Genomic DNA, 27,042 nt, shown 5'->3' with positions numbered 1-27,042 from the left:
GGGCTGGGATTCCAAAAGTCCGTGTTCCCCACTCTCCTCATTTGTGAAATCACCTTTCATCACGTGGTTGGCAAATAAAAACCGTTTCTAGTGCGATGCCTACCCAGAGCGGACACTGTGATTTCTTCACTAGCAACTTGGAAACAGCCTGGAATCCTGGAGGGAGCTCTGCTTGCGGGGCGGGGTGGGGGTGGGGGGATGAGTGGGGGTGGGGCTGGTGACATTCTCTGGCCTCTGCTGAGGCCATCCTGGGGGTCAGCCAGGTGCCGGGCTGGCGCCGCTGCCTCCAGGGGCCTGGTCTTGCAGCTGGTGGTGGCTGCGTGCCGGGCGGCAGACATCTGGCGGGTCAGGGAGCGTGCTGTCGGGCTGCCCCGTTGTTGGCAGGTGCTCTGGCTCTGGGGTCAGGTGACACTGATGCTCTGTCAGCCGGTGGGTCTGGCTCCCTGGGGATTCGATCTCCCTAACCCAGCGTTCTTGAAAAAACAAACAGAGCCCCCTGTGGAGCAGGGCCAGCAGGGCCACCCTACAGTCCCTCCCGGTGTCTGGGACGAGCCTGGATTTCAAGGTGAAGCTCGAACTGCCCGTCTGCCCGTCTCTCGGGGTGGTGCCTCTTGGGCGTGGGGATCGCAGCTCTGCTGAGGCCGTCGTTCCGTGGGAAGAGTACCTGCCTGGATCTCACTTTAGACCTGGCCATGTGACTTCAGTCATTTGGCTTCGCCTCGCAGAGCCCTGGTTTTCCGACCTGAAACATCGGGGTCATTGAGCAGATTGTGCGTGTCCGGTAGATGTTTTCTCTGTATAGCGACGGCACGGTGACGGTCGCTTAACCCGTAGATGCCTTGGTTCCACGTGTGTGTCTTGGGTATCCAAGGTGCTGTGGGGGCTCGGAGACAGAAATGCACACACAGGGCCTGCCGTGGGGGAGTTCTAGAAGCTTAATGGGTTTGCGCCTTTTGTCCTGCTTGTATTGCCCGTGAGCGCCGGCCTTCCTCCTGCCCGCTCTCCCAGGGCCGCAGGGACGGGCCGGGGTGGGTTGGGGGGAGACAGCCGGGCAGTGGCTCAGGTGCTGAAGTTGTTCTTTTTCTCCATGTTCTCCCCGCCTTTCCCTGGCAGCTGAACCTTAGCCGGCCGATTGAGGAGCAGGGTCCCCTGGACGTCATCATCCACAAGCTGACTGATGTCATCCTCGAAGCTGACCAGAACGACAGCCAGTCCCTGGAGCTGGTGCACAGGTTCCAGGTGAGCGAGGACAGTGAGGAGGGACGGCCCCAGAATGACCCTGTGTGCTTCTAGAACTTCAACGGCCGTCTTGCCGTCTAGTCCGGGGGTCGTGGTCCTGCTGCTCCCAGCATGTGTGCTTGTGGGTGGGCACCTCCCTGCCAGGGCCTCTGTCTCCTTGGGTGTCAGAGAGGATCCAGCCAGGGTGTGGTCAGCTCACCCTCCGCGCTCTGCCGGGGTAGATGAGCATTACTGATCAGAGCGCTGCCCTGTCCAGATGTGGCCTCTGCCCGCGCAGCACACAGTCACGGTCCGTGGTTGGCACCGGGGCTGGGACCCTCCTGCCTCGTGTTGAGAAAGGGATCCCTGGGGGCTGTTGAGGTAGAACAGACTGCCCAGCTCCCCGGGTTCTGCCTTGGTGGAGAACAGCGCCCCCTCCCCCCCCCGCCCCCCATGCTCACTGCTTGGACCCCTGTGTGCTGGTCTCTGAGCATGGCGGCTGTTCCCTCCTCCCTGCCTTCGTCCCCCATCCCCCCACGGCCTTGAGCCCTCAGTGACCCACCCCCACCTTGGGAGGTGCTACCTTTGTCCCCACTGACTTGTCCTGTGTTTTCTCTGTTGGAGGCAAGACCATGATTCGTCCCCTTGAAAAACAGAGTCATATTATCAGTGAAGTACAGCGAAGAACGTGGAGGGCCTCCCTACTGGGAGGGATGCTTGAGCGTGTTTTCAGTGTGTGATAATTGGAGATTGGATGTCCTGTCCTTCTGTAGCCACACCAAGGGGACTCTCCTTAGCCTCCTTGGTCACACAGTAGCCCTCCTGCTGAAGTATTTTCTTTCCCGCCTGTGTCCGCGGTCGTGACCTCAGCCTCCCTTGTTTGCTTCCCCATGGCTCTCCCCTCTCTTGGCCGGATCTGCCACGGATTCCCACTTCCCGTGTGCAAGCAGCCCAGAAGCAGTTGTGCCCTGCTCGTGGCCCTGCTGGTGCGCCATCCCCCCCCCCCCCCCCCCCCCCCCGCCTGCGGGGCGGGGGGGCGGGGCGGATGCTCCTCCAGCGTCTTCTCCATGGCCCAAAGTCCCTCATGCTTTCATAGGGCTGGGGGCCATGGGCAAGGCGCACCCAAGGCTCCTCCCTGACCTCGCTACACTCCGGTTTTCCTATTTGTGAGATGGTATCAGGACCAGGAAAACCTCCTCCAGCGTTGGTCAGAGCACACGACGCCAAGCCTGTGAAGTGGTTCTTATACTGCTCAAGGCCACTTTGATCATGTGACCTCCGTGAGCCTTAGTTTCCTTTTCTGTAAAATGGGGATGCCGATAGTTTCTAGTCCTGAGGACGGCCAGGTTGCCATGCGAAGTGAATGTCTGTGTATGTAGAGGTGCCTAATGTTTGCTGAGCGTGCAGGCATTCTGCTCCTGCAGCCGGGACTTCCAGGCGGCTGCAGCTATTACTTATGTTGCTCTGTTCACCAGCATCAAGGGCGGTAGCCCCCAGGCAGCCCCAGGCAGCCCCTGGGAGTTTGGGAACGACTGCCCCGAGGAGCAGGGGGCTCCCATCCTTCACTTCCCGTGACCACACATGTGCCCACAGCCCCGGGCAGGCGGTGGCCAAATAGTGAAGGAGAACTGGGTCCCCGAGTTCCGGTCTGGGTGGAAGACAAGGTTACAGGAGAACGTGGCGGGGCTGGGGGTGCGGGGACCTGGGGCTTCAGGGTTTCAGCCACTGCGTGCATTTCCCCGGGAAGCCTTGGACTGGGTCCCTGGAGTCTGTCCCAGCCTGGGCACACATAACTCAGCCAGCCCTCAGACGACTGAGGTGACCTCAGTGTAACCTTCCAGCCTTGGTATTTTTGGGATAAATTTTCACTGCACTCTGTGCTCGAGTATGAAGCTGGATATCTGATAAGGCCGGGACGTTTCCTCCTTTGTGAAGGGAACAGTCCTTTGGGGAAAAGGGTGATAGGCTGAGCTTTCCAGAGGCCTAGGGAAGAGAGCAGACAGTGGGGGCTGGTGAAGAGGGGGACAGGGGGACTCCGGGTGAGGGCCAGGGGAGAGGCCCGCTCGGCTGCACCCGGCCTCCCTCCTGCCACGAAGTCACTGACCAAGTTGACCTGTAGGGTTCAGAGCCAGACCAGATAAACTGGCACGTGACCTTGGTCAGTCATGCCTCTTGTTTTCAGGTTCTTGTTTTAATATTCATGCAAGACTTTAACAAGAGGCTGTTGGCTGGGGTGGGTAGGGAGCACAGGGTCCGTGGCAGAGAAGCCAAGCCCAGGGCTTGGGTTTGCAAAGCTGGCCTCTCTGCCTTTGGTGTGATTAAGGAAACAGAGAAATATTTTGGCCCAGAAGGGGCTCATCTTCAAGGGCCTTCTCCAGACGCCATATTCTGGTCCCAGGAGAAGTGAGTGGAGGAAGAGGTGTTTCTGAGGTCTTCCTGACAGCCCTAAAGCTTTCTGCCCCTGGGATGCTTCCATGAAGCCTCCAGCTTGCGATGGAAAGGAATTCTCTGAGCTCAGAGGTTAATGCTTTTTTCCTGGCTGCCTTTGAGGACAGGTTGGAGGGTGTGGGCCTGGGGTTCATTGCAGATCACTAAAACAGGTTGCCATAGAAACCACCTCCCCAAGCCTTTTTTTTTTTTTTTTTTTTTTAAATATTGGCCCCGAGAGAGCTTTGCTTGGAGAATCATCAGGATGATTCAGTTGTTTTTCTGCCCCAGGGTTCATGTGGAGCCAGCAGCCTGGTGCCGCTGCGGCTCTGCCCAAGGGTCAGCTGTTACTAAACAGACCTGGGGGGGGGGCCCTGCCCATGTAGGCCAGTGGGGTTGGGGTGGTGGGAGGGTCCCCATCCCAATGCTCAAGGGTGCTCTGCCCTCTTGATCTGTTTCCTCTGGGGGGCATGGAGAACCTTCTTCTCACTGTCACAGCCAAGGCAACCTGGGAGGAGGGGCTGGGGGGTGGTCCTCCTGCAGCCCCTTCCAGCCCCAGAATCGCCCAGAAGGGTCACAGTGGTTATGTTCTGTGGGGCATGTGGGGCTGTCTAGGTGGATCTTCCTGGGGTTTTCCCTGAAGGAGCTAGGAAGGGGGGCGGGTCTGAGTCTAATCTGACAGCTCTTCCCCACCTTGATAAGCTAGAAGATTGGTAAGTGCTTCGTGAGCACTAGATGAGGACCTAGCCTGGAGGCGAGGCTGATGGGGAAACCAGGAACTGCCCCCAAGGCCCCCAGAGTGATGAGTTAGGGCACACACAGACTTGGTTACTACATTTCCTGGCGTCAGACCGTTCTGTGCCTTCTCTTCCCAGTGATAATGAAGACTTCATTCAGTCTTGAAGCGGGCCCCTGAGGCCTGCGTGATCTGCCCGTGGCCTCCCCCCGGCATCCTCACCTCGGCCCACCTCGGCCCACCTCGGCCCACCTCGGCCCACCTCGGCCCACCTCGGCCCTCCAGCTCTGCACTCTTGCCCGCCTCAGTGCCTTTGCCCAAGCCGTCCTCGTGCTTGGGATTCCTCCTTCTCCCTAGCTCTCAGCTCAGGTGTTCCTCCCTTAGGAAGGCCTCCCTGGTGACCTTTCTGAGGACACACCCACCACCCTAGGCGCCCTCCTAAGGTTCTGCTTTTCCTCTCCTCATTGGGAAGTGCCTGATGCTCTAGTGCTTGCTACGGTCTGTCTGTCCATCGGGGGGGGGGGGTTAGCCGCACAGGGGCAGAGATCGCACCCATGTTGAGCTCACTGGGATCCCCACGGCCACACATGATTCCTGCCATGTAGGAATTGTGTCCGTGTGTTTGTGAAGGGACAGGGTGCTGGCGGTGCTGGCGGTGCTGGCTCAGTGCTTCGCGCCCTGGTGGGTCAGAGGAGGGAGCACATGGCTTCAGCTGGAAGAAGGGCCCAAGGAGGGCTCATGAGGCAGACGGTGCTGCCCGTCGGGTACATGTGGGGATGCCTCCGGTGGGGGGGCTGCAGGGTGAACAGGTTGGAGGGAGAGGGCTTTTTCCTGCCAGGCTGTGGAGCTTGCACTTTATCCTGCAGGCCAGGGGTGAGGGCGATAAGATCAGATTTCCCTGGCATGAGAGAGGCCCTGCTTAGGAGGAGGCCATTGCCAAGGCAAGATGAACTCTGAGGAGCGAGGACACCATAGTCATCGGGGCCTGACAGTTTCTGCAATAAAGAGAGAGCTCATGCCCTGGGGGCTCAGCAGTGCCCCCATCCTCATCCCGGTGCCCCTGGGGATCCCTGGGCTGTGACAGGCTGGCACCGATAGGCCCGTGTGTGGCAACGCCCCACTCACCTCTTGGGTCCCAGCTGGCTCTCGGACTTGTGACATGCATCTAGGAAGGATGCTCCTTCCTCACCTCGTGGATGCAGGCAGGGAACGCACACTTTGCACGTCGGTTTTACCTGAAAGGAAGCAGGTTTTAGAATAAACCTTCAGTAGCCCCGCTCCCCCTCCCCTCCCCTGTCGCTTGAAAAACAGGCTTATTGAGCCGTAACTCACATACCGCACCACTCACGCACTTGAAGTGTACGGTCTGATGGGTTTCAGTGTATTCGTAGATCTGTGCAGTCCATTTTAGGACATTTTCGTCATTCCCCCCCCAAACCCCAAATCTTTTGCTATCACCTCCCTTGCTGGCCCTAGACAGCCCCCACTTTCTGTCTCGATAGCTTTCCCTATTCTGGACTTTAATGTGAATGGAGTCCTAGAATACTTGGCTGCTGTGACTTCCTTCTGTCACTTAGCATAAGACTTTCCAGGCACCCCCCCCCCCCGCCCTGCCAGCCCCGCCGCGTGTCATAGTATGAATCGTCACTTCCGTCCTTCCGATGGCTGAGTAACATTCCATTTGGAGACACACACTGTGTGTTCGTCATCAGCTGACGGGTTGTTTCCATGTTCTGACTCTCAGGAATGGCACTGCTGGGGCACCTGGGCGGCTTGGTCGGTGAAGCGTGACTCTTGATTTCCACTCGGGTCATGACCTTATGGTTGTGAGATCGAGCCCCATGTCAGGCTCTGTGCTGGGCGTGGAGTCTGCTTAAGATTCTCTCTCTTTGCCTCTCTCTCTCTCTCTCTTTTTTTTTTTTTTAAAGATTTTACATATTTCAGAGACAAAGGGAGAGCGTGAGCAGGGGGAGGGGCAGAGAGAGAGGGAGAAACAGACTCCCTGCTGAGCAGACAGCCCCAAGTAGGACTCAATCCCCGGACCTCAGATCATGACCTGAGGTGAAGGCAGACCCTCAAGTGACTGAACCACCCAGGCGTCCCTCTCTCTCTTCAAAAAAAAAAAAATAAAAAACCCACTGCTGTAAGCTCTTCTATACATGGTCTCCTTTCTTGTGGGAATACATGTGGGGGGTGGGGCACTGCTGGGTCATGTGGGGGCGTTTTCCGAGGTTGGGGAACCCCCAGCCTGGTTTTCCTCGTGCGGCACTGTTTTCCGTCCCCGCCAGCAGTGCAGAAAGCTTTCAGCGTCTCCACTTCGTCGCCAGCACTTAATCTCATGTTGAGTTTAGCGATCCTAGTGGGTGTGAGGGAGCACCTTGGAGTTTTGGTTTCAATTTCCCTGATGGCTGACGATGGCGGGCATCTCTCCACGTGCTTCTTGGTCACCTGGGGGTCTTCCCCGCAGCCCTGCTTCTGTCCCGCGTGTCGCTGTCTGGAGTCCGCGAATTGGCCGCTTTCCTCCTTCGGGCTCTCGCCCCCCCAGGGCACAGCGGTTAGGCACACTGATGTCAGAGCCTGCAGCCTGGGTCCAGAGGTACCCCCCAACACTTCTCCCTGCTGGCATTGGGAGTGTCTTCTCATTTCTCCTGTGTTTCCGTTCCTTTATCTCTAAAATAGGGGCAGGCGGCGTCCCTGCCTCCCAGGGCTGCCAGAGACCTGCGTGCGCTAACTGTGCCGGCTGCTTGTCGCTCCTGGAGCTCAGGAGGGGCCTCTGTGGGCCTTGGCCGGTGTGTGACTTGCCCCTGCCTCCCAGGCTGGCTGTAGACTCCAGTTTCCTCTGACACTGGGGCAGGGCGGAGGGGATGGCTTTTGAGGTCCTTCCTGTGACAGGGTATGAGGACTGGCTCGCAGCAGTAACAAGCGGCTCCCCCAGCCCGGCCCAGGCTCATTTCTGCCTGCGACGCCATCATCGGAGGGTCGACTGGGCCCCACTGCATGGGCGGGAGCTGGGGTGACAGAGCGGCTGCAGACAGGTCGTCGTGGCAGGAGGAGGAGAACCCCGCGAAGCACACCCTGGCTCTTAAGAGTGTCTGTGATCAGCACTACTCATCAGCAACGTGGTGGTTCTGAAAATGTCCCAGATGACAGGTGTCCTCTGTGCCGGGACCAGAGATGGGCAGTGACTGGAGGCAGGGCTGGGTGGAGGTCAAGGGACTTTGGTACTATGCCCAGCTCCGCCTCTCACCAGTCTACCTACCAGGGCCTCGGGGGCCCTGCCTGCCTCCCTGGGCACGTGCCAGGATGACAGTGTGGGATAGGACCTTGATTGCTGCGGCGTCCCCACCCAAAAGGCGGTGGTCGTGAGCGGCAGTGATCACCCCCGGGACCATGGCTCCGCTCTGCCCCCGACCCCTGGGGGTCAGAAACGATTTCCCAGCTGCACCGGCTCTAGTTGTCCACTCTAGTTGTTCACTGGGCGGCCGCCAGCCTGGGGCTTGGTGCCGCACGCGGGAGGATGGAGTGGAAGCAGGAGCAGCATGATCTTGTGGTTCTGGGCCTTCTAACCTGATTCGGGAGGTAACATCTAAACCCGACAAAAATCAAGTGAGTTTCTCTTTGGGAGCAGAGCTTAGTGGCATGTGGGCTTCCCGGCTGGAGGTGCCGGCGATGGATTCGCGCAGTCTCCGTGGAGGCCCGTGAGAGGCCACGCTTCCCGAGCAGGTCCCAGCTGGCCTCCTGTGCTCTGGGCACTCCGCATCTCTTATCTCATTTTGTGCAGAGGTCAGTCCCTGGGAGAATGGAATTTTTACTTCCCCCTTTTTCAGGTGAGGAAACAGGCCCAAGGAAGTTAAGACACTCGCCTACGGTTGCTCAGCTAGAGCACCACCGAGGCTGGATTGTCTCTTGCTCACAGTTCTTCCAAGTAGGCCTCAGAGCAGCCTTGGCCAGCAGCTTGGTGGGGGGGAAGGGCCAGCGACTCAGGGTCACCTGAGGGAAGAGGTCACCGTCTGGGATTGCCTCTGACACAGCTGGGGCCACGCGGTGACGGACAGCAGCCAGCAGACACCAGGGAAGTCAGGACTGGGCCTTGGCGGTGGCCCTGGCCTTAGAAGACAGGTCCTGGCCTGGGGTGGCCATGAGGTCAGGCTCTTCAGGACTCCTGCCCCGGGTGACAAGGCCACTCCCCCAGTGGTGGAGATGGCCGCACAATCTGCCCATTGTGGGCCCAGATCAGGCGGGGGTAGTGAGTCATTCTTGGTCCCCGTGGGGTTGGTGCTGTCGAGTGCCATCGGCTGTCTGCGGGGCCTTTCCTGCGGAGAGCGGAAGACCGGTCCCCCAGGCAGGTCCACGACTTCATGACCCTGTTTCCAGCCCCTCCCCACCGAGCTGGCCAGCTGCCCCGGAAGCCTGAGCTCTGACCCAGCTCACAGCGGCGTGTGGGCCGTCCGCGGTTTATGGCACAGGGTTTGAGGTATGCTGGGTTTTAGAAATATTAACGTTTATTAATAGTAAAGTTATCCAAGGTTGAAGAAAGAACTTATGCATGTGATTTCAGGGTTCCTTAGCTCTGACACTGTGACGTGTTGGGCTGAACGATTCTATATTGTGGGGCTGTCCTGTGCATGGTACAGTGTTCAGCGACATCCCTGGCCTCCACCACCCTCAATCGTGACAACCAAAAATGCCTGTTGCTGAATGGCTTCTGGGGGGCGGGGGGCAAATTTGCGCCTGGTTGAGACCCCTGCCTTTCTCAGAGCGCAGCGGCTCTGACGGCTTCCACCCATAAGTGGAGCCACTCTTGTTTTAAAAGCGTGGATACGGAGGCCTCGCTGGATGCAGCTGGGTCTTGGAGATTGGGATCTCAGACCAGGGGACTGAAGTCTCATGGGCTCTTATTTCAACAACACCTGCAACAGAAAGGTCACCTTCTGCCGTTCTCCTCTTGGCCTGTTTTGGGGCCATGACTTCCTGACTTGCTTCCGTGTTTCTTGTGTGGGCTGCGTGCTCACGATAAAGCCATTGCGGTTTCCTTCGCCTTCCTGCGGTCAGTCACAAAGCTGCTCACCAGCCAAGCTGGCCTCTGCTGACCTCGGTCCTCTGAGGCACGAGGACCTCCCTGAGCCCCTTGCTGCTGGGGTCCCCGCCTACTGTCTCCGTTCTCTCGCACCCCCCGGTTTCCAGCCCCTGACCTGGCCCGTGTCTCTCAGTCTGTTCATTGATCTCCAAGATCAGTCATGGCAGAGCTATTATCTCATTCATTCAGCCAAGTCTTAATTGAGCACTTACTGTGTGCCAGAATCCTTCAAAGACGGCAGATACAGTAATCAATATATCACATCAGGCGGACTCAGCCCCTGCCCCCACACAATTGTATTTGGGTGTGTGGGGGTGGGGTGGGAGGGAGGGAATGCACACAAAATACAAGCAAGCAGAGAAAAAAGTAACACGGTCTCCAGTTACAGAAAGTTCTGGGAGTAAGAAAAATTGGGGCTTGTGGTAGATGTCAGGGAAGTTCTTACCACCTGGTCCTGCAGCCTCTCTCAGGAGTTGACGTTTGAGCTGAGGCCTGAAAGGTCTGTTGGTGGGGAGCAAGCCAGGGGACAGCGTCCTTTGGCCGGACAGGCCCAGAGGTCTGAGGACCCTGAAGAAGGCGGTGGGGGGCCGGGTGGGTGGATTGGAGGAACCTAGTGAGCCTGAGGCTGCCGGTTAGAGGGAGGCTGCAGGGTGCCGAGGGGAGTCTGTCACCTTCTGAACCAGGGTTCCTGCTGGGGAGGAGGGGGGATGTGTAACGGGCGTGTGGTGCTTGTGTGGTGGGGCAGCTGAGCCTTCCTCCTGGAAGCTAGGAAGCCTGGGGGGGTGCGGCTGGGGGCACCGAGTGCGGAGTTGAGCGGCCAAGGCATGTTTGGGTAGAGCCGCCCCTGGTTTTCTCCGAGTTCAGCAGCACTCGCAGACTCTGCCCTGCTCCCCGATGACTCCCCCCACCCACCCGCCCTGCTGACAGCAGGCTGGGCACCCTGAGTTCTGTGAGTAACACTTGCACACCCAGCAGAGCCCTGGGGAGCCTGTGGGCCTTGGGGAGGCCTCCGTTGGTTCTGGGAACTGAGAGTTCAAGTCTGGCTGGAGGGCTGGGTGCGGGTGGGTGGGTGGGGCCGCTGAGCAGTCCTGTGGCCTTGTCCTGGGAAGTGGCCCGTGGCCCAAGGGCACGGGCGGCTCCACAGCTCACTGGAGCCACCTGGGGGGTGCCTGTAGGGGGATGTGGGCATGGAGGGGGTGTGCTTGTGGGGGCCGTGTGTGGCAGGGATGCAGAGGGGTGTTAACACAGGTGCTTAAGGAGCACGGGGCCCAAGCAGCCGCTGCCTCTGTCTGGTCCTGACATTGCCCAGCTGCTGGCTCTGACGGGTGGGCCCCGGGACTGCTGGGATCCCGTCCGGTCCCCCACAGGGATCCCTGAATGGAGGTGCTAGTCTGTCCTGGTTTAGTGTTGGCCTGTGAGGGGACGCGTTCTGACCAGCACCCAGCCCTGGGGGTCCTTTCCCCGGCTCCAGAGGACCTGGGTAGGGCCATGGCGCTGCAACAGGGCATGGGAAATTCGTCGGGTGGACAGTCCAGCCCGGCCCTGTGCCAGCCTCCTGCTGAGGGAAGATGGAGAGCCCACTTACAGGTTTGGTGCTGCAGTCTGGGGACAGAGAGGGAGGGACTGTCTTCCATGGTTTTGGGGGGGGCTGGGAAGGGCAAGGAGAAGGCATTTGCCATCTTAGATAATGGAGCAGCCTGTTTACTTCCAGCTCTTTCTTCCTCAGCATTTGGGGATATGTTTTGGCGGGAGCTCATGCGTGGACTTTTCTGTCCGCTCTGTGAACAAGTTTCTCACCTGTCAGGACCACACTGTCGGGCTCAGGGTGCTCGCCGGTGACTGAGCAAGGCACGTGATGTGAGACTGTCTGGGGGTGACCCAGGTGGACAGTCAGCCATGGGGGGCAGCCGGCTCTGGGATGGGGGTGCCCGTTAGGGACACTGAGGCGGGCATGCAGAGTCGCACACCCAGGAGAACCTGCTCTTAGGGGTGCTCAGGCCCAGCCCTGCTCCACACAGCACTGTCTAAGCATCTTCCCTCATCCAGAAAGGGGCTCCCCTGGGCCCTGTCAGTGGTATGAGTCTGTACAGTACAGCTCATTCTGGAGTCTGGGGCCTGGGGCTCTGGCTTCTTGTCCCCTCCGAGCCCCTTTTTCTGTGACTGTTCTGTTCATTGGCGGGGACGGGTGTGGGGGTGGTTATTGCTGGTGTTCTGCTCCGTGGAAGCCTGCTGTGCCCTTCATGAATGTTCCAGTGTTTCTCCCACCTCATGCCCCGTCTGGGACAGCAAATCGCCATCATCTCGTGGACTATGATTCTGGTGCATTCCTTAGGCGTGGCTTTCCCTGTGTCGTCGGTGGGTGGCTCTCACCGGTCCTGACGGACTGGTCTTGGTAATGTCAGGGTCTTCCCCCACCACCTCTGCTGCCCAGCCAGCCACTTCCCATCTTGGTGCAGCCGTCGGTTCCCCGGGACCTTGAGCCTTTTTGTGTGCGAACAAAGATGGTCTTCCGTTCCCCACACAAAGCCGTTGTTCCCACAGTAGATCTGGGAAATGATTTTGCATCAGCCCTTCGGGCTGCCTCATTCTGTTTAATGGCTGCATGATATACCATTAACTGGTCTTAAATCCTTCCCTTAATTAGCTCTCTACTGATGTTTCTGGAACATGCCTTGGTGATGAAATGCCCTAGTACATGTGTCCGTGTGCACACGCAGGGAGTTCTGTGGGATAGATACCTGGAAGTAGAGATGCCGAGTTCATGTGTTCTTGATTTTGCTGGTGTCCGGTTTCTTCCCATAGAGTCGAGCCGGTTACACTCCTACCAACCTAGAGCTGGTCCGTCATCCTCCACTTTTGGACATGTTTCTTCTCATCAGTTGAATTTGGCCATGAGTTCTGGAAAATAGGGGGCTGCACCCCTAGCTGGTTCCCCATTCTGTAGTGTTTGCTGCTGGCGCTCAGGGCCCTGGCGAGGGCAGCGTCTGTGCCAGGCTCATGCAGCCTGTCTGGACCTTGACCCCAGGCCACCTCGCTTCTGTCTGGCACTCACGTGTTCACACCTTGCCTTCTCTTCTGAGCTCCCAGTGCTGTGGGGGCCTGACCACCCCAGCCTGGGTTCATGGGTTTAAATAACAGGTCTGAAGAGCAACCAGGCTGAGGGGCAGAGCACATCATTTTCCTTTCTCTGGCTCTGACAAATCATGCCAGAGGTCAGGCAGTGTCTCGGTCCTTCTGGAATGGCAAAGGCTGGCACCCATGCCTCTAATGCCAGCTCTGTGTCAGACACACTGCTCAGGCCTGTCCCTTCCAAGTTCAGCCCCTGGGCCTCGGATGCCAACAGACAGGTCACTGCAGAGGTCAAAGCCAGCCCCGCCCCTCCTCGGCTGGAGACCCTGTTGCTTTAGGATCATGTCCAGACGCCCTGGCTGCTGTGTCTCCCGCTGTCTGTCCTGCTTTCTGCCTTACGTAAACTGCTCTTTGAGACCTCGTCTCCCCAGTCATGAGGGGTTCCCCCCACCCACGCCTTGCCTTGTGCTGTCCCCTCTGCCTGGAATGCCTGTTCTCCTCGTGGTCCATGCCGGTGACCCTTGGTGGTTCAGCCGCCCTGGCCTCCGGAAACCCTCTCTCTTGCCCTTCTGCTTCCACTCCGCTTCCCTCCGCCTACGGCTAGATTAGTGCCCTGACCCATACCCTTGTGCGTCCCGTGTGGTGACAGGATCGTTCCCTGCATCTCTCTGCACTTAGGAGCTCCTGGTGAGGCTGGGGGGAATGCAGCCTCCCTGAGCTTGCAGAGGTACCCCGGCTCTGGTGTGCACATGCACGCACACGCACACACACACGAGCGTGCACACTTAGGGGCTCCCTCCCTTCCTGGCTTCTTGCTCTCTGGGAGGCCTCAGGCTGAGTGCTCAGACACTGGCGACCTCCAGAATAGGATCAAGGTGGCTGAGGACATGGCAGCCCCGCTCTCTTCAAGGAGCCATTTTAGAAAAGTTAGAGACGTGGCAGGGGAGGAGGTGCCTTCCCCATGCCAGGGCTGAGTCCATGAGAACTGGGGAGTCCTCTTAGCGGCTGCTCTAAAAGGCGGTCTGGGTATGTGTGGTCTTGCTTGATCTGGGGAACTGATGTCTGTCCCTGATGCAGAGCCATTGGCCGTCTGTCATTCGTGTGGCTGTCCTGCTCACTCTCTTTCCTCCGCTGTCATGGGCATGCGTGTCACTGTCCTAACGAGACTGGGTTCTGCTCAGTCACTGCACTGTGTATGCCCGAGGGACGCAGGTCCTAGACTCCAGGGCCCTGAGAGGTTTTTTCATTCATTTATCTCTTCACAGCATCCAAGAATCCTAGGACTTCAGAGTCAGAAAGGATATTATAAAAATGCATTATTCCAGCCTACTTGTTTTATAGGAGGGAAAACTGAGGTACAAATGATTTAAGTGGTTTTCAGGACGCATAAAGTTAATGTCAGTGTTAAGACTTGAACCAAAACTTCTTTTTTTTTTTTAAAGACTTTATTTATTTATTTGACAGAGAGAGATCACAAGTAGGCAGAGAGGCAGGCAGAGAGAGAGGAGGAAGCAGGCTTCCTGCTGAGCAGAGAACCTGACATGGGGCTCGATCCCAGGACCCTGGGATCATGACCTGAGCTGAAGGCAGAGGCTTTAACCCACTGAGCCACCCAGGAGCCCTGAACCGAAACTTCTTGATGGCCTTTGCCTTAACTTTTGCAGTGTCTTAGGGTCCGTGTGCTAGAATTGGGATCAGCCAGGTGGTGCTGGGTGGAAAGAGGTGCTCAGCCAGTGATTGGAAGGCTTAAGCCTTGGCTGATGGTCAGGGACTGTTACATAGGTTGTGTACTACACAGCTCAGTGGCAGACTACGTGAATGTCATCCTATGTGGCTGGACTTGGCAATCCTGCCCCTGGTATGTACTGGATGCAGTCACAGCCTTCTCTTGGCCCACAGGTTAGCTGCATGAATCTCTAGCCCCAGCCCTATGCCAGACCTGGCTACCTCTTCAGACGCCTGGCCCATGATTCTTGAATAGCCATGGGTGCTTTGGTTTAGCCAGGGCCGAGGTTGGCTGCCTGGCACATTGTGTTGCACCAAGATACCTAGGTCTAGCATGGATTCCTCAGGCTCTCTGCGGTTTTCTGTAGGGTGTAATGAACAGACAGGTATTCTGGGTGGTGCCAGGAAGGCTTTGCCTGGGGGACATTTGGCCCTGGCTTCAGTTGATTTCATGTCCATGAACATGAAATCATGTTGATTTCATGGCTTCAGTAGTCTGCCCAGAGCGTTCGTTAGCAGTCCTGCCCAGCAGTCCTTGCTCAGCATGGGTCATGACCTCATCATGCGGAGCTGATCTCCCAGGAACGTGTTTCACTTTCTGCAGAAGAGTACCATGCCTTTGAAGGTATGATTGCCCAGGACACCATTTCATCTATTAGTCTTCCTCCCGCTGGTCCTACTCCACTCGGCAGCTGTCCGCTGCAGGCATTCTGTGCGTTCAAATCCTACATGTATCTTGCCTCAGTGCCACGTGGATCTTCATCCCAGAGACCGTTGTGGGCTCTAGCGTCTGGTCATGTCATTTTTGTACTCTCCTAAGAGTGGCTGTCTTCTGGTGGTTGTTAGTTTGTCTGTGATCCAGAGTTGGGAACGGAAGCAGAGACTCTAGCCCACTGTGGTCGCTCCTTGGGACGTTTGGGACAGAATGAGCCAGAGAGGACCCTGGGGTAGTATAAGGAGCATATGCGGTCATGGTCTCATCTCTGCCCCTTCCCCATGTGACCTCTGGCTAGTTTCTGCTTCTTTCTTCTTTTCTGAAAAGACTGGCTGGACTAAGGGACCTTAGGTCTCACAAGGTCTGGAAAGGAACTTGGGAGCTCTGTTGCCATTTTTGCTGGGGTGCTTCGCAGCCTAGGCTTGAGTTGGCTGACTGTGAGAAAGACTTAGTTTTCTTTCTTCAACATAAATTTTAAAAGAATGCACATGAGAAATTCTAGTTGTAGCTAAAATTGAGATGCCTCTCCTTTAGCCAGGGCCCCCTATGCCTTGTCTTGCCAGCTAGAGGGCTCTGGAACCAGATGGCCTGGATCCTGGGAGAGCCTGGGCCAGGTACCGAGGAGCTCAGAACCTTAGTTTCTCTACCTGTCAAATGGGGCTGCTAATGGGACCTACTGCCTAGGGTTGTTCTGAAAGTGTGTACAACAGTCTGGTACTTGGTGAGCATTCTGGAAAAGTTAGCTGCTATCATTACCATTATTACTGTAATTATTAATAATAATTCCTTCTGGCTTCTTGCCAGGACTTCCATCACAGTGGTAAGACTTTTTAAGGAACTGGATGTTTCCTGTCTTTCATCCACCACTTGGTGTGGAAGGAGTGAGTTCAAAGGCCAGCCTTTGTGGCCATCAACTGGAAGGTCTGGGCTGGGGCTGTGCTCTCAGGAAGAGTCAGAAGGAGTGAGATTATGCTGAGTAAGCCCAAGGTTACCTCTTTTCCCATAAAAGCCTGGTGAGTAATTTTTAACAGCCACAGGGAAGAACGTCAGGTCTTCCCCAGCATCTCTTTGGTGACTGAGCGCTCACGGAAACACACAAACTCTGACTCATGGGGTCTTAAGGAATCAGCCTGGAGCGTTTGTTCTGTGCATGGCATGTGGGGTTCGTCTTGGGTGCCCATGCTTGTCTGACTTCTGGAACTGAGTGATGATCAGGATTCTGAATCCCATTGGGGTTAGTGCAGAAGGCTGTTGTGGTCCCCAAGTGATCATTGCCTCAGTTGGTGGTGATGGCTGCCGCGGCCCCAGGGAGGTGTGGTGGATGGGTGCCCCCCTTTTCCATCCTTGATCTACCCCGCACGGGGGGCTGGAGTCCCAGAGAGTGTAAGTGTAAGGCAGGCCACATAGCAGAGCGGGGACTGGAGCAGGTCCTTGCTGTTTGAATAGTCTGGTGCTTTGGTTCATTCTTTATCTTTTTTTTTTTTTTTTTTTTAATGCGTTGAAGATAATACACACAGAAAGCTATACAGATAAGTGAGCAGCTTCACGAATTTTGCAAACCAGATACACCGCCTATCCATGACCAGATCACACAACAGAGCAGAGCTGCTCCCTAGAGCCACTCATGGGCTCCCCACTCCTTCCCTGCCTTTTCCCGACCTGCCCTGCCCCTTCTTTCTCTTTGCATTCTCAGTGAGGACCTGCTGTCCTGCTGTCCTCTTCATAAGACCTCTTCCTGGGGGGTGGGGAATAGGGACTCTGGAAGGAAGGAGGCTGGAGATGAACTTTCTCCAACAAGTTAATGCTCTCAAATCCCTGTTCCATCAGTGGCTTCCAGCCTGGTCCTCCCACACTGCTCCTGGCCGGCAGGGTTTCAGTCCTCTAATTCTCCTCCTAGAAACCACCTCCTCCTCTCCCTCCAGCCTTCAGGTTAATGTGCAGAATGCTTGGCAGGGGAACCTGGCACTTAGCTTGCCCAGCCCTACATGTGACTCCTTTTTTAGCCTTCCCTGTGCAGCTTCCTGTCCCACATCGCTGGAGATGGAGAGTTCTGGAACATAGGCAGGGCTCACTCTTGCTGCAGTGCTTGCATAAGATTTGTTCTGTAAGTGCAAATACTCAGGAAGCTCCCGTTCAGATAGCCAGCCTCCCCTAGAGACCCGGTAGAGGCTGCTCTGTCCACGGGAGGTCTGGACAGCTCTCAGCCTCTTTCCTCTCAACCACTACCCCCTACCCCTTGCTGGCCCCAGGCTTTGGTCCTCTCTTTCCTGTTCTAGACCTGTCCGATGGAATTGTGCACAGGTTATCCAGCACTTAGGTTCAAAAATGGTCCTTAGGCTTTGTGGGAATTAAAAAGCACTTTAGCCACATAACTTGTTGGGGTAGGTGACAGGGTTGCACTGCAGAAGCTGTGGGGTTGACCTTGTAATGGGAGGTTTCGAATCCTGGCAGAGCCCCAGCTGGTTATGTGACCTTGAGCCGGTCACTTTGCCTTGGTCAGAGGCTCAGCTTTTTTCATCTATAAAATGGGAATAAAAATACAGTTGTTTATGCTACAGGTCACAGAGATTGCTTTGAGAATCAAATCTGGCGTTTATTTTGTGTGACTGCAGCTTTGGAAAATCAGAAAATTGGTTTCTTTTGTGTACTGTGGTAGATTTCTGTGATTGCTACCTTTAGAACCTCTGTGCTTGAGCGGCTGAGAAGTTTTGTGATCTTTTGCATTCTTACCCCAAGAATATCCGCTGTGTAATCCAAGGGAGATGAAAACATTAGTCCACACAGAAACCTGTGTCCAGATGTTCATCGTAGCGCTACACGTAGTAACGCCAAGGTGAAAACAAGCCAGAGACCCGTCCCCTGATGAACGCATGAACAGATCTGGTATTTCCACACGGTGGAGCGTTGTTCAGACCTGTGTCACAGCGGGGATGAACCCTGAAAACATTACGCTCAGTGGAAGAAGCCAGTCCCAAAAGACCGCACTTGATTCCATTCGTATGAAATGTCCAGAATAGACAAGTCTGTAGAGACAGAAATGGTTTCCAGGGGCTGGGGGGGAATGCGTGAATTGAAACGGAGAGCTCAAACATACGGATTATTTTTTTTCTTTTGAAGTGATGAAAATGTCCTAAAATTAACCGTGCAGATGGTTGCACAGCTCTGTCGACGTATTAAAATCCCTGGACTATAATCTGTAAGTGGGTAAATCTCATGGTATTTGAAATCTATCTCAATAAACCCTTTTTTTATTTTGTTTTGTTTTTGTTTTTGTTTTTTTTTAAACATACTGTGAGGTAGGAGCTGCTCTGGTCCCCATGTTACAGATGAGGACCGAGGCTTTTGGAGGCAAAGTCACAGGCAGGGAAGGCGGGATTCTGCCCCAGTTCTCACCGCCTCTGGCTCCAATGCATGTCCCCTCTTCACAGGACTGGCCTTCACCTTACAGAGGTGCCAGAGGCCTAGAGAGGAAAAGGGGCTTCCAGGGCTCTGTGTGGTGCTGCTGCTTCTATCCCAGCTCCCCCGACCTACTGGAACAGTCCACTGGGCCTGAGTTGCCCAGTCCTGCCACGGAGGTTAACGGTTAGGCTGTGCTGGCTGATGGCCTTTCAGTGGCTGGGTCGCGAGCACCCCGAGGTGAGGCTCTGCCAGGTCTCGCGTGAGTGGTGTCCTTGACTCGCACCAGCTCCTGATGTTGCGAACATACAGTTTATTTCTTCTTTGCTACTTTTGGTACCGTATCTTAAGAAATGGCTCTCTGATTCAAGGCTATGAAGAGGTAAACCCATGCATTCTTCTACGAGTTCTATAGTTTGAGCTCTTACCTCATCGTATTTTTATATTAAAAGACACCGTGCTTAAAAAAGAGTATTTTCCCAGCAATGCGCACGTCGCCAGCCAGTCCTAGGTAAATGGTGGCTGCTGTTATTTAAAAATTATGGTGATGATTATTTTTATTTATTATCTTTTCCATAATCTCTCACTGCATTTCCCATCTGGCTGGCTGCCTCCTGCTCCTTCGGGAAAGATAGTGTTGGTGTTTGAATCGGTCTCTGGCACAACTATAGGGGTGTGTGGGCTTGAAGAAAGGGAGGACCTGGTTACTTCACCCCTCCCTTCCATTCTGTCCCCAGTTTTTTTGTTACACAAAGTTTAAAAATACTGGAGAAGAGGCTGCAGCGCCCTCCCCCGTCCCGCCACCCAGCTTCACGAAGTAGCCCCGTGCGACCACTCTTGTTTCCTCTGCCTTACCTACGTCTCTCACCATCCGCCATGCCTGGTTACTTTGAAGCAGATTCTAGGCATCGTATCTAATCTGTAAATAATTTCAGTATGTATCCCAAAAAAATGAATCACCGCTTTCTAAAAAGGGGCCTGCAGTGGTTGGGGGGTGGGGGGGCAGAAAGTCCCCTATGTCTGAGAACTGAGGGGGCGGGAACTGGGCACGGGCGCTTCTCTCCACGCCCCCGTAAGGGACCGGCTGGCTGGGTGCCACTGGCATGGTGGGCTCTGCCAGGACCTGTCTGCAGAGGGATGCGCCCTGCAGCCTGGGCTGCTGTAGGCCAGGGGATTGTGTGGTGCTTCGGGCGTCAGTGGGAGGGTTGACCCCATCCGGAAGAGCCCTGTGGTTCTCCCCAGGTGCAGGGCTGGCCTGCCCCACAGTCGGCTGCATGGGGCATGGCTGGCTGAGCTCAGAGACCTTGGGCCAGGTATGGTGCTAAGAGCCCACGTGCTGTCCAGCTGCAAGAATCCTCTTTTTTCCAGTCCGGGTCTTGTTGCCCAGAGTAGCTCCCTGAGATGGGTTTTATTTAAAATGCAGGGGCGCCTGGGTGGCTCATTTGGTTAAGTGTCCCAATTCTTGAGTTTGGCTCAGGTCATGATCTCAGGGTCAGGAGATGGAGCCCCAGGTCAGGCTTCACACTCAGGGTGGGGCGGGGTGTCTGTGTGTGTGTGTTTGAGATTCTCTCTCTCCCTCACCCTCTGCCCCTCTCGTGTGTGTACGTGTGTGCGCTCACTCTCTAATAGATAGGCGAGTCTTTGGGAATAAAAATGCCCATTTGGCACACCAGGAAACAGAATCTCAGAGATAAACTGCAGTTTCTCTTTCACAGATATAGGGTAAGTGCGAGAGGCAGGATTTGAACTTGGGGCTTCTGCCTGCATTTTCTGTTGGATAAGAGCAAACCCTTGCATCTGCCAGCTTGTTTCCTGTTGTACATGGAACCACAGAGGAAATGGCATCTGTGGCACCCCTGATCCTTTCATTGGGCTCACTCTTGCAGTGGGGAAGCGTCGACTTCCTCCAGCCCAGCAGAGAGGGCTCCGGGTCCCTCCTGGCACCATCATCCCTCGGGCCTGGGGGCAGGGGGCCGGGGACACTTGTCCGGCCTCTGCCCCTTTGTCCCCTCCACAAACAGTCTGCACTCTCTAGCCCTCCTCCTGGCCCCCTGACGGGGGGCTGTGTCTGCTTTCCCCACTTTTCAGTCTGCCTCGAGCCGGGCTGGCCCTTGGTCATGTCCAGGCTCCCTTTGTAGGTGTTCTGCGGTGGACGCTCTAAAGGAGCATGTGTTTACCATTTGCCATGGAGACCGTTTGGGCCTTTCTTCTTCTGAGTGGTGATAAAATGGTACAGGGCGCTCACCCTTCCAGCAATTTGTTTGGTAATTCTAAGAGTCTTGTGAAAAATGCATGAGGCCTGTAGTACAATAGATAAGCTGAAAGGCTTGGAAGGAAATCCACTTGTGGACAGCGGGGCGTTTGGAAAAACTCTTTCTTTGCCCTCTCTGTCCTCATCCCCAAAGAGATCGTGTTTAGGAATAAGTCTTCTGTTAATACTGATGCATTCATCCCGGGTCAAAAGCTTGTTGGCGCCTGCTTGTCAGATATTTTCCCCCTTCGTTTCTCCTAACTTCTTTCCCTCGTGAGTTTGGCTTAAATTCATGTCTTGATGATTCAGAGTTCTCTCTCTTTAAAGGTCGCTGCCCTAACGCAGAGAAGTGCAACCACATCCAGCAACTACTCGGATACTCTTCTTGGGACTGGGGGTGGGGGTGTGGATTTTCGAGGGGGAGGAAGGAGCATGTGTGGACTTCAGGGGACTCAGTTGGTAGGGAGACCTGGGCCAGCCCACTGAGGCGAACACCTCTGATACCGGCCCGTTGCTGAAGGCAGGCAGCCAGCATCGTCCATAAGGCCTCCAGCACGTGGCTTCTAAAGCAGCCCTTGTGTGCGGCCCTGAAGTCTGCCTCCATAAGCACCAGTCCTCCGTTTTTTTTTGTTTTGTTTTGTTTTGTTTTTTTAAGATTTTATTTATTTATTTGACAGAGATCACAAGTAGGCAGAGAGCAGGCAGAGAGAGAGGAGGAAGCAGGCTCCCCGCCGAGCAGAGAGCCCAGTGCGGGGCTTGATCCCAGGACCCTGGGGTCATGACCTGAGCCAAAGGCAGAGGCTTTAACCCACTGAGCCACCCAGGCACCCCCGTCCTCCGTTTTTTTCCAGGGTAGGCTTTTAAGTCGCAGATGAGGGAACTGAGGCCTAGAGAAGCCAAGTGGCCTGCCCAGGGCGACCCTGGAAGGTGATTAACAGAGGGAGCCTGGGTTTCTTGAGTCCTGGGCCCTCACTCTTTCCTCTGCACCGGGTTGCTTCCTGGCATGTTGGGGTAGGAGAGGAGGAGGGGTTGTGGGGACAGTTCAGTGCATTTAGGTTGTAACCTGGAACATGAACTCGTTGGCCACAATTATAGATCCAATAAGGGGAAGCCCAGAAGGCTTTCATTCATCCGTGTGTCTTTAGTACTCTGCACGATGCCCGGGGCACCGTGAGTGATATGCACTTTGTCGTGTGGATGACCTTTTAACATGAAGAGAGTAATGCAATTTTATATGTATGCAGTAACCTTGGTGTCTCGTGAATGACATTGTCTTATGGCAGTGTAGACCTGGGCCAACGGAACGGTGTTGACAGCGGGTACTTGCTGATGGGGAGCCTGCTGTGGGGAGATGCAGACACTTAGGCAAGGCTGAGGCTAGAGAGAGGAGGTCTAGGCACGGCCCCCGGCCTGAAGGCAGCTCTGGATATTCCTTCCTTGAGGACACTTCTCAGCTTGTCTTTGTGGCCCCGGTGGGTGGCAGATGTGGACTCGCCCACATCAGCTGACAGTCTTGTCCTGTATAAGCAGGGAAGTGGGCCAGGAACTGGGGTGACTCGCTGACGGCTGCCTGTCTCTCGGGAGGAGGGGGAAGGTGGCTTGTCTTCTCTGTTTGTGTCTGTAGTATGGGTATGTGGGGAGAGGCGCCGAGAGCGTGCTGGCCCCACAGAGTTCATGGGTGGGAGGGTGGAAGACGGGCTCCCCACTGGCACGTACTGGGCACCCTGCAGGAACAGAGAAGTTTTTTTAAATTTTCAAAGAAAAAGATACAAATGTGCCCATAAGCAGATACTCTGGTATGAAACCCAAGGTGGGGAGCAGATTTCAGAGGAGACGGAGATAGAAATCTCTGGCTTTGTGTTGAGAGCTCTTAAAAATGGTTACTAGGAACCAAAATAGGTTCACTGAAAAAAAGAGTAATTCCAAATGGCGCTTTCTTTTTTGTTGATAAGGCCGACTTGAAAAGAAGCATTGTGGCTTTCTCCTTGGCCTCTGTTGACCTCGCAGACTGATTTTGTAGACTGGGTGGGCAGGGGAATGAATTAAGCTGGTGTGTTCATTCCCTGGGGTGGCCTTGACAAAGTACCACAGACTGGGTGGTGTAAAACAACAGGGACTTTTTCCTCTCACAGTTAAGGAGGCTCGAAGTCTGAAGTCAAGGTGTCTGCAAGGTTGGTTCCTTCTGGAGGCGCTGAGAGAGAATCTGTCCCATGCTGCTGTCCTGCCTTCTTGCAGTGGCCAGTGGTCCTTGGCAGGCACGACATCAGTCACTGTCTCCGTCTTCAGATGGCCTTCTCCTTGTGTGTCTCTTTCCAGACTGCCCATCTTAAAGACACCAGTCAATGGATTAGGGTCCATCCTAATCCTCTGTGGCCTCATTTTAGTTTGCTTCTATCTGTAGAGACACTATTTCCAAATAAGGTCACACTCACAAGCACCAGGGCTTAGGACTCGCACAGATCTGTTGAGGACACAATTCAGCTCACAGTAACAACAGCTGGCGAATGGCCTCCCTCCCACCCAGCCTTTCCTCTTAGCCCCTCTCTTGTTCCTCCAGCATTCCATATTTTTGTTCTTGGACTCCGTGTTCTGGGGCCAGGCGGATGGTCTCAGCCTGCTGAGCTGTCGTGGCCCACGGATGTGGCTTGGGCTCCTGTGGTCACAGAGGTGCCGAGGGGCAGGGCTGGGATCCTTGTGTTCCTTTCCCAGACACCTTTTGCCCAGTCTCTTGTTGAATTTTGTCAGAGATGGTAGTTTCTCGTCTCCCAGGTGCCTAACTGTTATTTCTCCAGGGAGACCCTAAATTCCTTAAAGGCTGATTTGGTCACAGTCTTGCTTGCGTGTTCGCAGTCTACCCTGAAGCTGGTGGGTAGAGAAGAAGAATGTTGTAGTGGGTACCTGAGGGTCGGGGGCTGCCCTGGGGTGGGTTTGTCATCCTGCCTTCCACACCGATCCTTACCTGAATCCCAGCGTTCATTCTGCTCTCGCTGGCCCTGCCCCAGAATCCTTATCCATGCAGGGCTTTGGGCCCTTCTCGAGTGTCATCCACAAGGGCAGCAGAGCTGGTTTCAGGTGAGGCTTTATCCAGGAGCCAAACGAGTTGACCGGAGGCTGCTTGTGCTCCTTTTCTTGGCTCTGTTCTCTCAGGCTGGCCTCTCGTTCTCAGTTCTGGCTTTCCCGGGCCTCTCCCTCAGATTTCAGGGTGACTGCTCCCAGCTGCCTGGTCCCCTCGGTGTGGGAGAGAATGGTTTATGTCCCAGCATTCCTAGCGAGAGCACTGAGCCTGCGTCTGATTGGGCCGACTTGGGTCACGTGCCCTGTTCTGGAGCCTATGGCCAGGGTGGAAGGTGCTGATTGGTCTAACCAGCATCATGTGATCCCAATGGGGCCAGGAGCATGAAGGCATCCTCCCCAAACAGTGTGAAGTCAGGGATGGGGGGCAGCGGGGGGAGGAGAGGGAGGATGGATGCCGTGAGGGCATGTCGGATGGAATGTTGTGGAAAACTCATTTCTAACTCGGCCTCCAGCCTCCAACCAGAAGAGGTGTGTTTTCCTTTCAGGAGTACATTGATGCGCACCCTGAGACCATTGTCCTGGACCCCCTTCCTGCCATCAGGACCCTCCTCGACCGCTCCAAGTCCTATGAGCTCATCCGGAAGATCGAGGCCTACATGAAAGGTAGGGACACACGTGGCTTGGCCCACATCGCACGTGGCCCACCCCTGCAGTGACAGGGTGGTCGTTGCATGGGGGTGGGAGGAGGGGGGTGTCTGATATTTTTTAAGCCCTTTGGGGCAGGAAGGAGTTGAATTCCCCAGGGGCACACGTTCTTGGGAGGGCCTCGCCCCTCCTCTGACCAGCAGAATTAGGAAATAAAAGCCTGAGGGTGCTCTTCGGGAAAGAGAGCGGCTGCAGCCACTTCAAGGCGGTTTTGTTTTGTTGTCTTGAACCCACAGAGTGGTGATGAAGTGTCCCGATAACACAGTGGTTAGAGAGCAGGGCTGTGTGTAGAATAGCAGAGCAGCGGGCTGGGAAGGGAAGTTGTGTAACCGGGCAATGTAGACAAACAGAGAGATTGAAGGGCCTTTAATCAAAGCTGTGGAGCTGTGTCATGTGGCGGCTGGACCTCACGGGGTACGCTCTGTTCTTGACGCAGGAGCCTCCTGCTTAGCTGTGGGAGCTTTTCCTGCCAGCAACATCCTCTTGTCCCTGAGGACTCTTTCTCCGCATCTTCCTGGGCCTGGCCGCTCTGGAGAGGTTGGATGGCCTTCCCAAGGTGTTTGTTTTTGTGAGAAGGGCTTTTTTGGAAAGAGTCCTGTTAACAGTAACGTAGCTCTCTTTGCCTGGCCCTGTGTTCCCTGCTGAGAGTTTTCGTTTAATTTTGAGGAAAGGCAGCCTCCACTCCTGCCATCCAGACCATGACGGTGGCCCGCCTGGCCCTGACCTGGGTGGTGACTTGGCCAGCTCTTGTTTCGTGTGACAGTGGGACCGGCAGGAAGAGTTTGGCTGGCCGGACCAGGGCTCAGCCTTCTCCTTGTGCTCTGTCTTTCCACACTCCTGAAAGTGGGGGCGGTCACCCCCCCGTTTTGCGGACGGTAGTGGAGACCGAGAGCATAGCAGACGGGCCCGCATCACACAGCCTGTGTGTGGTGGGGTCAGCATCCCGCCAGGTTCCCCCAACTCAGGCTGTCAGCTCGAAGCCCCTAAGCTTAACTTATGTGTCCGTGGCCAGATGGCCGTGGATCTAGCAAGCGCCTGTCCTCAAGGACTTTGGCCATGAGAGTTGGCAAGTCCTTGCTTCTCTAGGGAGCATGCCTTGTGGAAGAGCTGGGTGTTGGACTGGCTGTCCTGGAGGGGGTCTCAGGGCCTCTTCCTGAGGGTGCCTGGTGTTCGGCAGGTGGCATAAAGACCAGCCCCTGAGCAGCGTCTTTTCAGCACGCCGACACCCTTTTCCCCTTGGGTGTAGAGTGGTCAATGATGATGTCAGCTTCTCTTTGCTTTGCCTTCCTTCCCTGGGTCCGACTAGAACTCTCAGACGAGAACAATCTGTAGGGATGTTCCGGCTAAATTTCAGTTCTGGAAAGGAAATCCCAGGAGCTGTGCGTGTTCGACACCAGCTGTGTGTGAAGGGACAGGAGATGAATCCGATCCTGATGAGAAGGGCTGCTTAGTGAGTGGGAGGAGTCGTGGGTCAGTGGCCACATCTCCTGTCCTCAAGTCCATGAGAAGAGTGATGTGTACCAGTGGGGTCAGGGACGTCACTGCTGAGAAGGTTTTTTTCAGAGCAAAGAGCACAGGTTTTGGGGGGAGACAGGCTGAGGTCATATCTGAATCTGGGATGTTGCTGCTGTTGTGCCCTTGGCCAAGTCCTTTTACCTAGCTTAGGCCTGTTTCCTGTTAAGATGTTGATAAGAAGTGGTTTGTCCTCAGGGTCTGCGGTTGAGATAACTGGGGTGACGTCTGGTGAGCACTTAGCATGGGTCCTGGCACATGGTGCCACCTGGGAATGTCCGTGGCTGGCACAGCGCCCATTCTGTTGGAAGGGGCTGAGCTTGGAGTCTCTCAGTTTTCATGGGCAGAGAATCAGGGCTGGGGTCAAGGGTGAGTCTGGGCCCGGAGTGGGACTGTGCACAGTCAGGGGGCAGGGGACCAGTGATGGGTTGTGCTTGTGCGTGCCTCACAGACGTTGAGTCAGTGTCAGGTTCGTGGAGTGCCTCGTGCAGTTGGGGACGTCGTTCGGCACCCACGGAAGGCGTGTGGGTTGGTGAGCGAGGACATGAGCGTACGTTTTAGATCAGTGCAGACATGGCCTGGAGACAGGTTCCAGTGGCCATTACCTATATCCTGGTGTAAAGGTGACCCACACAGAGCCACACGTGTGTCGGGCTGGCGACCGACCCCCTGTGGGGAGAGAATGAGCCTCCGCTCTGCTGGGTCCAAGGAACCTCAAACCCCGGGGGTCCTCAGTCCAGGAGCTGCCTGCAGGGCGGCGGGGAAGTCCCCTCCATGCTGGGCAGGAACGTGTTGACCGAACCCTAAGGCAGGCTTGGTCCTAGGCCAGCAGGAATTGTTTTGTGGGTGGGCCGTGACTGCTGTACCCTGGATTTTCTTTATCGTGCACTGAGCCGGGTTGGCACTCTTCCAGGAGGGTGGGCAGGAGCTGGGATTTCCTGGAGCCTTTTCCTGACCCCCTCCGCACCCCCATGGCCGTTCTTATGGAAGCAGTGCTGGCTCTCGCCTGCCAGCCTCCCAGAGGCGGGGCTCCTTCTCCAGGAGGCATATCCCCAGCACTCCCCCGCCCCCCTCCTGCTATTCCTGGAGGCAGCCCAGTTAAGCGCACTGCAAATGGCCATAATTACCTTGTAAGTTCCGTAGACAGTTAGAGCAGCCCAAGTGACACTGCTGTAGCACTGGAAGAAGGGGCTTGC

The 27,042-nt window shown here is 55.6% G+C and overlaps 1 protein-coding gene across 4 annotated transcripts in view; it reads left to right on the top strand.

Annotated features, from left to right (window-relative positions):
- The window catches only part of ITPK1 (inositol-tetrakisphosphate 1-kinase), a 166,569-nt gene that overhangs the window by 97,721 nt on the left and 41,806 nt on the right, over positions 1–27,042 (top strand). For 3 of the 4 annotated variants that reach the window (XM_004754796.2, XM_004754795.2, XM_045072982.1), the window contains exons 3-4: positions 1,114–1,239; positions 24,175–24,292. In XM_004754796.2, the coding sequence (XP_004754853.1) occupies positions 1,114–1,239; positions 24,175–24,292 (244 nt within the window). Of the gene's footprint in view, positions 1–1,113; positions 1,240–8,654; positions 8,856–24,174; positions 24,293–27,042 lie in introns of those variants that run through there. The other variant, XM_004754797.3, reaches the window with a different exon arrangement.

The sequence above is a fragment of the Mustela putorius genome, unplaced genomic scaffold (genome assembly GCF_011764305.1).
Source record: "Mustela putorius furo isolate JIRA1106 unplaced genomic scaffold, ASM1176430v1.1 tig00000129_pilon_pilon_pilon, whole genome shotgun sequence".
Classification (NCBI taxonomy): Eukaryota; Metazoa; Chordata; class Mammalia; order Carnivora; family Mustelidae; genus Mustela; species Mustela putorius.
This window is presented reverse-complemented; position numbering and strand designations above follow the sequence as displayed.